At 43.9% G+C, this 12,790-nt stretch overlaps 2 protein-coding genes across 14 annotated transcripts in view; both read left to right on the forward strand.

Moving 5' to 3' along the window:
* LOC109418311 (dual specificity calcium/calmodulin-dependent 3',5'-cyclic nucleotide phosphodiesterase 1) overlaps nucleotides 1-12,790 on the forward strand; it is a 760,467-nt gene that overhangs the window by 431,349 nt on the left and 316,328 nt on the right. The gene's annotated exons all lie outside the window — the stretch shown is intronic.
* LOC109418348 (maltase 1) lies at nucleotides 10,204-12,268 on the forward strand. Its single transcript, XM_019692540.3, has 3 exons — nucleotides 10,204-10,804; nucleotides 10,862-11,223; nucleotides 11,284-12,268. The coding sequence occupies exons 1-3, from the start codon at nucleotides 10,298-10,300 to the stop codon at nucleotides 12,236-12,238; spliced, it is 1,824 nt and encodes a 607-aa protein (XP_019548085.3). The 5' UTR covers nucleotides 10,204-10,297; the 3' UTR covers nucleotides 12,239-12,268.

The following is a 12,790-nucleotide window of genomic DNA, read 5'->3' on the forward strand; positions in this document are numbered from 1 at the left end:
GATTCTGCAACACTGCCGGTAATCTTAAGTGTGGTCAGAGACTATTTTCTTGCTGCCCGTGTAAATGGTTAACGAACATTTTTGATGATTTGATGTTTCGCATGCATGGGTTTGGTTTTGTTTTTTAATTGGTCACTTCCGACGGGACACCTGGAACCGGTTCCGGAACACAACCGGTTTAGATACGGTATGAAACTGTTTTCTTGCTTACCGTTCATCTGGTTATCGAAAAACCCCGCTCTTCCATGTGTCACATGCATGGGCTTGGTTCACTTTTTTAATTGACAACTTCCAGCGGGACATCCGGAACCGGTTCCGGAACACAACCGTTTCAGATATAGTCTGAAACTATTTTCCTGCTTACCGTTCATCTGGTTATCGAAAAAGCCGCTGTTTGATGCGTCGCATGCCTGGGTTTGGTTCACTTTTTTAATTGGCCACTTCCGGCAGGACATCCGGAACCGGTTCCGGAACACTACCGGTTCAAACTAGGTTTGAAACTATGTTTCTGCTTACCGTTCATCTGGTTATCGAAAAAGCCGCTGTTTGATGTGTCACATGCCTGGGTTTGGTTCACTTTTTTAATTGCCCAATTCCGGCAGGACATCCGGAACCGGTTCCGCAATACTACCGGTTCAAACGAGGTTTGAAACTATTTTCCTGCTTACCGTTCATCTGGTTATCGAAAAAGCCGCTCTTTGATGTGTCGTATGCCTGGGTTTGGTACACATTTTTAATTGGCCGCTTCCGGCAGGACATCCGGAACCGGTTCCGGAATACTACCGGTTCAAACATGGTCTGAAACTATTTTCCTGCTTACCATTCAACTGGTTGTCGAAAAATCCGTTATTTGACGTGTCGCATGCATGGGTTATGTTCACTTTCTTATTTGGCCACTTCCGGCGGGACACCCGGAACCGGTTCCGGAACACTACCGGTTCAGATATAGTCAGAGACTATTTCCCTTCATCTCGTTCATCAGATAATCGAAAATGCCGTGGTTTGATGGGTCGCATGCATGGGTTTGTTGCATTTTCATATCTGGCCCCTTCCTGGGGTACCGGTCCGGAACACCTAAATGGTCATAACTCCGGAACGGCTGGACCGATCTGAACCATTTTCAATAGGAAACAATGGGACAATGTACCCCGTCGAATGAACCATCGGTCGTTGAAATCGGTTCATATTTACTATCTAAAAATGAGGTGACCTTTTTGTACACATACACACATACACACGCACACACATACATACACACACACACATACATACACACAGACATCATCTCAACTCGTCGAGCTGAGTCGATCGGTATATAACACTTGACCCCTCCGGGGGCTCTATCCAATTTTCGTTTTTGGAGTGAACATATTGCCTTTCGGTACACCTTGGTGTACGAGAAAGGCAAAACCTTTCCGCTATTTCTCATTATTCAAGCATTCATAATCCCAGCTAATTTAAATACAGTATCGGACAATAAAAATGCACCAAAGCCGTTTTCCCATTCAAAATAGTGAACTTTAGATTGCCATATCTCAGTTATTTCTCAACTGATTGTTTTCATTTTTCTGTGACGAACTACAAAACATTTCAATTCTCAAAAACTATTGAAAAAGTTCGGTGATAACTATTGATACAAAAGTTACAGATAGGTTGAATTTTGACAATAAAAATGCACCAAGACAAAAAGTTGTATAGCAAAAAATATTAAAGTCAAATCAAGTTCGTCTCTTCAGCAAATGTATTCGTCATCACACAAGAAACATATTTGCCGAAGACACCTAAATTATATGACGTAACCATTTTTTGCTATGAAACATTTTGACTTGGTGCATTTTTATTGTCAAAATTCAACCTATCTGTAACTTTTGTATCAATAGTTATCACCGAACTTTTTCAATAGTTTTTGAGAATTGAAATGTTTTGTAGTTCGTCACAGAAAAATGAAAACAATCGGTTGAGAAATAACTGAGATATGGCAATCTAAAGTTGACTATTTTGTATGGGAAAACGGCTTTGGTGCATTTTTATTGTCCGATACTGTACATGTTTGTTCTACAATCTGATCATTTATGTAGTGTTTTGGACCAGTTTGCCTAAAACTCCATGTCACAAATTTACCTTCTTGGAGAATCATAATATTTTTAATGTATTCAGGAAAGGAATTATTCGGGTGATTTTATTGATGATAAACACTACATACAAAACTATTATGATACATACCACTGAACATCTCCAGCTAACGCAACTGATCACCAAATCAGACTAAACCTTTACAGATAATTTATTTTTACAAGTTCTGCTAGCGATAGAATGAATTTACATGCATTTGTAAATGTCTTTCCCTTTGCAGATCCCCCGTATTCATTTTTCAAAGCTGCCTATTTATTCTGAGGCTGTCATTTTTGTAAAAATTCAAGCTACTTTCTTGCAGTGAAATTTAAAACGCCTTTTCTTCTTTGGTCTGGTTCTATGTTCCCGCAGAAATTAGTCTTGTGTCTCTTCAAACTAGTGTTTTTGAAAACTTCCACTGTTATTAATTGAAGAGCATTGCAATCTTTGCTTGCCTGAAACACAATGGTGTTACTGTGTTGTAATTATTTCGAATGTTTTTCTTGAAAAAAAAAAATCACATATAAAAAAACCACGTGGTCGCCGGAGGTGGGGGGGTTCGGCCGGAAACCACGCAAGACCACGGTGGGGGAGGGGGGGGGTCTAAAATTCAGAAAATAATGACCACGTGGTTTATGGAAAGCCCCTAACTGCTGCGCGTAGTCTTAAGCCACTTCTACGTTACGAAGTTGCTCGATGTTGAGCCGCGGCGTTCGACTTCGACGCGTGGGGATAACTGTCGAAAGTTTTGAGCGCTTGCATACAGCGACTAAGTAGTGATCCGAATCTATATTCGCACTGCGGTATGTGCGGACGTAGGTTATATCTGAGAAGAATTTACCGTCGATTAGAACGTGGTCGATTTGGTTTTCTGTTTGATGGTCGGGTGATCTCCAGGTGGCTTTGTGGATATCTTTGCGGGGGAAGAAGGTGCTTCGGACTACCATACCACGGGAGGCTGCAAAGTTTACGCATCGCTGGCCGTTATCATTCGATACGGCGTGCAGGCTGTTTCGCCCGATTACCGGTCTGTACATTTCCTCCCTTCCTACCTGCGCGTTCATGTCGCCGACAACGATTTTCAGGTTACGCGGCGATCAACCATCGTATGTTTGCTCTATATGCGCGTAGAATGCTTCTTTCTCGTCATCGGGTCTCCCTTCGTGTGGGCAGTGGACGTTGATGATGCTGCAGTTGAAGAAACGGCCCTTAACTCTCAACTTGCACATCCTTGCGTTGATCGGCTGCCACCCGATCACACGTTGTCGCATCTTGCCCAACACTATAAATCCTGTTCCCAGTTCATTGGTGGTGCCACAGCTTTGGTAGAAGGTAGCCGCTCGATGCCCGCTTTTCCACACTTTCTGCCCAGTCCAACAAAGTTCCTGCAACGCCACGATGTTGAAGTTGCGGAGATGTAGTTCGTCGTAAATTAGACTGTCACATCCTGCGAAACCTAGTGACTTGCAATTCCATTTTCCAAGTTTCCAATCGTAGTCCTTATTTCGTCGCGTGGGTCTTTGCCGATTGTATCTAGTCGTATTTTCACCTGTGTTATTCGCAAAGGGGATTTTTATGGGTGGCTTATTGGGCCTACGCCAACACTCCTGTCTCGCCGGAGGGCCATCGTGCCAGTTCTGTTTAACGTCCCAACCAACACTAGGACGACCACGCTGATGGGGCTAACACCTTGGATCTAGCTGGACGTGGTGCAGCGTTTCTTACTCAGCCGCTGGATGCCAGAACAGACGCTGTTTGAGCCGCACCTCCTTGGTGAACAGACACTCGGATCGTACCTCCTCAATCTAGCTAAAGTCAGAAGGACAACAGTGCCCAGGCTGCACTACCAGCTAAGCACACAACTCTTAGCTGGCGGTCTTTTTCATCGCTTGACCCGTGGAAGCATGAGGTAGGAACTTGTGAGGACCAGAGCTATATTGGACACTCTCCTTATCGACTCACCGTTTTGCAGCCCACAGAAAGAACGCACGAAGGATCTATTGGAGAAATTTTAAAAAATAAATTAGTTATTTCGGAAATTTAAAAAAAAATCAGGAAAAAAGCCAAAACGATATCCTTGAAAAATAAAGTTCTCTAGAGATCAATATTTTTGGATTTAATATGTGGAAAAATGGCAAAATTATTGAGATATCCCAGAGATATAGGCATGAACTCCTGAAAAAAAAACTCAGCAAGATCAGCAAGAATGCCGAAAGATAGTACTGTAAGATGAATTCCCGAATGTAGCGGAATCTCCCTGGATAAACTTCTTGAGAGACCTCATAAGGAATGCTTTGAAGATTCGGAGCGGGCATTTTGCTGGAAGTATTCTAGAAATAATTCGTAAAAGTTATGTCAAAAACTGTTTCAGGAAGAATATCGAAAAAAGTTTCCGTTGAAATCCCAGATTGAGCCGCATTAGTTATTCCAGACCGATTGCATGCAGAATGAGCTCCAGGAAGAATATTAGAAGACAATACATGAGAAACCCAGGAATAAAATCCCTAAAGTATCTAAGAATACTAGGAAAAACTGGAAATTGTGAAAAAAAGCCACAGAACAGATAACAACTCTACGGAATAGAAAGTTAAAATGGTCTGATTCCGAAGTCACACCATGAACACTTCTATTTTCACAATTTCATTTTTCGTTCGGCATAGATGCCAAACTCTCAACACGCGCTCGCAGTTGCGGTTGTGCCTTCTAATTATACAAGCGAGAACGAATTGTTTTAATAGTACCGAAACTTACTCTCGCACTTGAACCCCCCCCCCCCCCCCCTCCCCTTTCTGTTGTCAACCCCGCATTTCGTAGAACAATCGAAGCGCAAGCTGCAAGCAGTTGGGGGGTCGGGAAACGAAGGTTGGGAAACTCTGATCTACAATAAATGGTTCTGGAACTGTTCTAGAAGGATCCTCAGAATACATCCTAGAACTCGAAAAAAAAAGAAATATACTGGACGATTTTTTGAAGAATTCTCGGAACAAAGTATATCTAAGATTTAGAGGAATCCTGAGTATCTTCTTGGTGAAACTGGGACCATGCCGGCTTCACAGCTTATACATATTATAGTGTTCTATGGGCACTTGCACAGTCATTAACTAAGAGCATTATCTGCCAATTATTATTTTGCATGTTTACGTTGCACGAGGATACTCTATGCTCAAATAAAAGTCAAGGAAATTTCCATCACGAAAAGTTCCAAGACTGACCGGGAATCAAACCCATCACTCTGAGCATGCTCATGCTGATATCCACGTCTTCACAGCTGTGGCTATATGGATCTACTTCTGGAAAAATCGTGGATAAACTTTTGAAAACAATAATTTCCAGAAGAAGTTCTGAAGATATTTTATGACAATTTCCAGAGCACCTCCTGAATGAACTGCCATAGAAAATTTTCTTTAAAAAAATCAGAAGAACTTCTGGAAGGATTCTCTGAAACATTAATGGAACAATCCTTTGAAAAAATAGTGGAAAAGTAACCGGCTGATCTTCGAGCAAACTAATAGAGGTCCTGTTTTGTGAATTCGTGGCCGTGCGTCTAGAGGCTACAGTAATCTAGGCGATTCGTATTCCTCGGAGTGAGGGTTAGATTCACGCTCCAGTCGGGGAAAACTTTTCCTGAAACGAAAAATTCTCCACTGCTCCACTGAGTGTTATGAGTGTTGTCCGTTGTCTAATGTAAGTTTTTGTTCAGTCTGTACAACCGCTAGTTAACCATGGTTCAGTATCTTTTTTTAACCTTTTAGCAAATATTACAGCAAACTCCTATAAGAGTTATCAATGTAACTTCTGCAAAAAATGCATCTCTTTGGTAAACTATCGGAACAAGTTTTGAAATTCCCCGAGGATCTGGGGTCGAACCCCAGTCCCAACAAACTCACAAAATGTGGGTTCTTCCTCCGGAAGGGAAGTAAAGCGTGGGTCCCGAGATGAACCAGCCTAGGGCTAAAAATGTCGTTAATACAGATAAAAACAGTTTTGAAATTATGTCTACGATATCACCTAGACGGATTCCTGGTGCAACTCTAAGAGTAATTTTTAGAAGAACACTTGAATTAATTAAAGAAAAACCTTCTGGAAAAAATTCCAAACGGCCTTCAAGAAAAAACTCCAGTGAAAAAATTTCATCTAGAACTTCTGAAAGAAATCCCTGCCAGCTCAAAAAAAAAAGTTATCAGGGCCCATCTTCTCAAAAATCCTAGAGCAACTTTTGATTCCCGGATTCACTTCTTGAAGAATTTCCGAGGAAACTTTGAGGTATCCTGGGGAAAATTTTGGATGAATACGCGTAGGAAAATCTGGAAGAATTCCAGGAGGTGCTTATGAAGGAATTCTCGCTTAGATATTCCTGCAGCTTTGAGGAAGAAACTTTGATGTCTAAGTATCACCGTGTTTTCTGACATATCGAGGCATAAAACACCATTCTCCCCCGGTGAGATTAAAGTTGCCCTTTTTCCGTCAAACACATACCTACAGAAAAATGCATACTTACAAACAGACGACACAATTCGTACTTTTTACAGCGGTGTTCTCGTTCATCGGAAGTGGATAGAGTAATAAATCAATCATTAATAAGCATTACCATCAACGTCGTCTGCCAGCAACGATGCGATGTTTGCCATGATGGTCATTGTCGTCGTATTGATTGTGGTGCTGTGCTATTTACCGTTGTTGGTCTTTTGTGAACCACGAGGAAACGGGATATGACGTCACTTGACGAGGTAAACTTATTAGCAGTCGCAATCAGGAATGGATTCTTGGGAGCTGTAATGGATCTGTAAAATAATGGCATATGCTTTGAACTGGGAAATTACATTTGATAAGGGAGGATATCTTACTGCGTAAAGTAATACGATATAAATGAAGGTAATCACAACAGGGGTTCTATTTATATCCTGGATGGATTTACTGTCCCCGTAGAGAAACTTTAGTACATCAAAGCTTGACAAGCATAATCCTAAAAGATGTTGATTCAAGAAGAATTAATGATGATTATTAGCAAGAATCCATGATAAATTAACCCGACTCCCACCTCGAAGGTTCCTTAGCACCTTCTTCTTCGACGATCGCATTGGAACTTGGCCTGCCTTTATTCAGTGTTTTTTGAGCATTTCCACAGTTATTAATTGAAGGTTTTCTTTGCCCGCCATTGCATGAATTTGAATATTGTGAGGCAAGTACAATGATACACTATGCCCAGGGAGTCGAGAAAATTTTCCCGACCGGAACGGGAGTCGAACCCGCCGTCTCCGGATTGGAGATCCATAGCTTTAACTACTAGGCTAACTGGAGATACCGTTCCACGGCACCACTCATCTTAATAGATCTTTGTGACTGTACGGTACAGTGAACTAGCACGATTTTCGCTAAGGTGATCATATTGCCCCATTACTGGCCAAATTTCTCCGACTGTAACGAACTTTCAGTTCGTTGCATTTTTGTAAATATTTAAATATAAAGTTAGCTTAAGTAAAATGAATTCTTTAAAAATAATTTGAAATATCCTAAAGTTCCACCATTACTTGTACCGCGAATTCAAGCTTTTTCTCTCTGCGCTCAAGCACTCAAGCAGTGTCTCACATGGATTAGATGAGTGCTAAAGAAAGTTGTAACATGTGACCGCAAATGCAAGCGCATGTGATCACATCACAGCGTTGGTTGGTGGCCATCGACCTGTGGGAAACCTTTTCAGGATTTGTTGACCCCGGGAATTCGTTAATGAGAATTCTCTCCGATATTCTGATGCGCTCGGCTGGTGAAATCGTTGCAATACGAAGTATCTAATTTCTCTTGGACACAATAGACTGTTAGACTGAGTAAAGGGAATTTAGAGACTTCGTCAAGTCAAATCCGGTAGCGAAGATCGTGGAAAATATTCGCGCTTTATCTGAGGGTTTCTGGCTGTGACTCGTTCACTTCGATCTGCATTGTGGAAGAGGCAGGAGTAGTTTAGCTTGTGTTTCGCGTCGTGAGGTGTTAGTCCAGGTGAATTATAGTGACATGGAAGCCTTTTTGAAATTACTAATTTTAGTTCAAATCTCTCTTAGATAGCCAAAGCTCAAACCATTGAGGCTAGTAAATCGTGCTAAGCTATTGCAAGAAAAGCGTGCTAGTGCTAGGAAGTGTGCGAGTGTGGAAAACCAACCAGGTAAATCACGTGCTCAAGTTGTGCGAAATATGCTAAGTGGTAATGGATTGTGCGTGGGTGGTTTTTTTGACAGATTTGTGGCAAGCGTGCCAAGCCCGCCACCTCACAATTTCCGTTGAGACTATTCCTGACCCCACTCTGCAGCTTCGAAGATCCCGGTCAGTGCAACACGTGGCCGAAGGGGGCCGCGCCCGTCAATTCCGCGCCCCAGACAGGGCAGAAGGCAGCAGCGAACAGCAACAGTTTTTCCCGCTTTCGGTGACGACCGTAAGTACAAGTAGAAGCCCACAAATCGTGTGTGAGGCGCCGACGGCGCCTGAGTAATGCGTGAAGCGTAGACGTCCGTTGTCCTACAGGAAAGCGCGCACGCGTGCCAGAAATGTGCTGCAGGTAAGCGTCGACCGAATCAACCCGCCAGTGTCGTAAGTCAGCAGCGTCCTCCGACGCGCCGTACCTCAGCACCGTACGACCCACCCACCGTTTCGCAGCGTCGATCAGAAGCGCTGTAGAGCCGCAGCGTCCCCCGACGCGCGCCCCGACGATAGCGTCCACAGCGTCGGTGAGCCGAGCAGAGTCATCGCCTGACGATCATCCGTCCCCGTCGTGCTGATATGGTACCGTGAGTAGATGCATGCAAATCAGTGAAAGTCCCATGCGCATGGTGTAGTTTTTTTGCCCGCTCCCGATTGTTGGTTCGAGACGCGCGGCGGCGGCTATTTTTGGCTTGACCATAGCCGGAGTTAAAGTGAATGCCCACACCGCACAAGAGCACGTGTTAGGAGAGAAATAGGAAGGTAGAATAACGAATTGGAGAATGTATATATAGAGTAAGAGAGAGAAGGAGAGTCGGTAAAGTAGGCCTACTGAATTAAATATAGAAATGAATTTGTTGAAGTGGAGATGAGTGTCTTTCAATAAACAGCTAGGGTACCACAGACAAACCGACCTGTGTTTGAGTTATTTGAGCGAGAAGAGGTAATGTAGGGGAGGTTTTCATGTTACTCGGTGTCGTTTTCTAGTTTGTTTCTTTATTTTATTGTACTGGGGAGGTTGGCTCCGAATCCAACCAAGGACTTCTCCCTAATCTTCCATGAAACAGTGAGGGGTTTACGTGTACAGCCAGCCAGTGATGAGAACAGGCGTAAATGTGGTCTAGACTATCGGCTAGGTTCTCTTTATTCAGTTTAGCAGTCTGGAGTATAATCCAAGGGAGGGTCTTTGTTTGCAACGGCGTAGCCAGACGTGCTTCGTGCTTTCTGTCCAGTAATTGGACCCAAAAATCCTTTCCCTCGAGAGGTCTCAGGCCGGGCAACCCTGAAAACAGGTAGATGGTCTCCTTCCGGAGTGGCGCATAAGCCATCTGCTAACTTTACCGGAAAGCACGTTCGAACGAACGGTTACACGACTACCCCTACTGTCGTGTGCCACCTTAACCCTTTGGAGCTGGAGGGCTCAATATGACCCCGGCGATGAAACGATCAAACGATTGAAAGAAAATTAACGTACCATACATTTCTTTTATCTTATATTGAATTATGAAACGACCCTAAACGTGACCCGTTCTAATCTTATCGGTTGAGCTTGTTTGTCCAGTTTGATTCGATTACCGTAATTCAAACGATCTAGTGTCACACTAGATTAGGCCCGACCTGATAAGCCTTCGATGTTGCCAAATTTTTGGACTCCCTAAAAAAAAGAAATACGCATTTGGAACTACTCCATGGAAAAATTTGTGAGTAATGCTAATGCGCTCCAGAGGCCGATGCAGATAATGAATAATATTTCGATCAACAAACAATGCCATCTCACATCTGAGATATGTGGTGCACAAAATACCTTTTATCAACGTAGCGCAAACGACAGCATCCTCCAGATCTATCTGTGCGGTCGAGTATGACCAACACCACCTACCTAGGCGCTCATATCTCATTGATTGTTTTCGCAAGCTCTCCAGCTGGGGAGAGAGCACCGATTGTCTATAAATAAAGCTTACAACACCGTGTCAATTATCAGTCCACGAAGACAGTTGCCATGATTAGTCTTAAGGTGTCCTTGTCACTGCTAGTGGCGACGGCCGTCCTACTGGTGACGGCACAAGATCTGGACCAAAAGGAATGGTGGGAAACGACGGTCTTCTACCAGATTTATCCGCGGTCGTTCTTCGATTCGAACGATGATGGAACCGGTGACGTCAAGGGAGTTACGGCCAAACTGCAGCATCTCAAGGATACCGGATTTGAGGCGACATGGCTTAGTCCGATTTTCAAGTCACCCCAGGAAGACTTCGGGTACGATGTGAGTGATTTTGTGTCGGTGGATCCACTGTTCGGCTCGAACAGCGATCTGGAGGAGCTGTTTGCTGAAGCCGAGAAGCTCGGTATCAAGATTGTTCTGGATTTCGTGCCGAACCATTCGAGTAAAGAGCATGAGTGGTTTGTTAAATCTGAAAACAGTGAGGAACCCTATACGGATTACTACATGTGGCACAATGGAATACCGAATCCCGAGGGTGGAAGACCTTTGCCTCCGAATAATTGGGTAAGTGATCGATTGAGGTGAATTTGGGGAATTGTTTGACACGTGTTCATCCAACAGCAATCCGTATTCTACGGATCCGCTTGGGAGTGGAGCGAGAAACGTCAGCAGTACTACCTGCACCAGTTCGCTGTGGGTCAACCAGATTTGAACTACCGCAATGAGGCTGTAATTAAGGAGTTTGATGAAATTTTGCGCTATTGGATGCGCAAAGGTGCCTCGGGTTTCCGCATTGATGCAATTAACCATATGTTCGAGGTGGAGGATTTGCGTAACGAGCCAATCAACGATCCGTCGGACCCCAAGAGTTACGGTTACACGCATCACATCTACACCAAGGATCTGCCGGAAACGTACGATGTGATTGCTCGCTGGCGTAAGGTCATCGACGATTATGTGAAGGAAAGCGGTTCGGATACGATGTGAGTTAAATGCGCGATATTTCTCATGGGATGAATGATCAATAACTTTTGTTTTTTCAGCATCATGATGACTGAGGCCTATGCAAACCTGACCATGACCATGAAGTTCTACGAGTCTGATGATGGATCCCAGCCAAGAGCACACTTCCCTTTCAACTTTGCGATGATTGAAGACCTGAACGACAACTCCAAGGCATCGGATTTCAAGTACATCATTGATCGTTGGCTTGACAACATGCCTCGCGGAAAGGTCACCAACTGGGTGTTGGGTAACCACGATAAGCCTCGCATGGCTAGCCGTTATGGGCGGGAACGCGTTGATGGAATGGCGTTGATCTTAATGACTTTGCCAGGCGTAGCGGTTGTGTACAACGGAGAGGAAATCGGTATGGAGGACTACCGAGATATGTCCTACGAAGATAGCAAGGATCCACAGGGGTGCAATTTGGGCCCTGAAAACTACAAATGGGCTTCGAGAGATCCTCAGCGAACTCCATTCCAGTGGGATGATACCTTCAACGCTGGATTCTCCAAGTCAGACAAAACGTGGCTTCCGATGCATCCGCTGTACAGGCAAAGGAACTTACTAAAACAAAAGGAAGCCGATTACAGCACCTACCAATTCTACGTGGATTGCATGAAGCTCCGTAAGGAGCGCATTTTGACTCATGGCGAATTCCGCTCCCGTGCCTTCAACGACGATGTCTTTGCCTTCGTGCGGTTCCTTCGTGAAAACGAAGACCGTGAATTGGATCCATACTATGTGACGCTGGTTAACTTCCACGGAAATTCCTTCACTGTGGATGTCACGGATCTGTATAAATTCGCAGGGAAGTCCGCCACTGTCCAGCTGGTTGGTACCGATTCCCAACATGAGGTTGGTCAAACTGTCAACACCACAGCGGTTACTCTGGGTCCGTACGAAGCCATCGTAATTGGCACTAGTGCAGCGGTCAGTGTTCATTTGTCGTTGGCATTACTCGTGGCAGCCATAGTTAAGTATCTGTTCTTGTGAACGTTTTAAATAAATCGAATTTAAGACTCATGATTATCTGATCTTCATTCACGGCGCCATTTCCACAAGTTGGCTAACAATTACCAAATCGTCTACTATCAGCAGCATCGCTTCAACTTATCAATTAGATAACACTACAAGTCGCATTCGGCCATGTGATCAAGAGGTTGTAATTCGAAAAAGAAAATTACCTACAGCCACCGCAACGGCCAATCGAATAAAAAAATCATTGATTAGGCATTAATCTTATCTTGTGACACCTCCAGCCAGCCAGTTGCAAGACGATAAATTCGTGGCGATAATATATGCTCTCCTAGGACCTAATACATACTGCCGAGGGTGATACCGAGTTTGTGACACGTTCGAAAACGGAAGAAGCAAATGAGAGATTTATGACCCGGCCTCAAATATTCCCTCTTCATATTGTGCGTGGTTTACCTGGCCGCGTGACAATCAATCTAATTTTCTGGAGTGGTCTCCACGGGAAGCTGTTATGGGCAATATTTCATTCGATGATGGTGGCGACGGCGTAAATAGCTTTAATGTCACCAT

This window comes from Aedes albopictus, chromosome 2 (genome assembly GCF_035046485.1).
Source record: "Aedes albopictus strain Foshan chromosome 2, AalbF5, whole genome shotgun sequence".
Classification (NCBI taxonomy): Eukaryota; Metazoa; Arthropoda; class Insecta; order Diptera; family Culicidae; genus Aedes; species Aedes albopictus.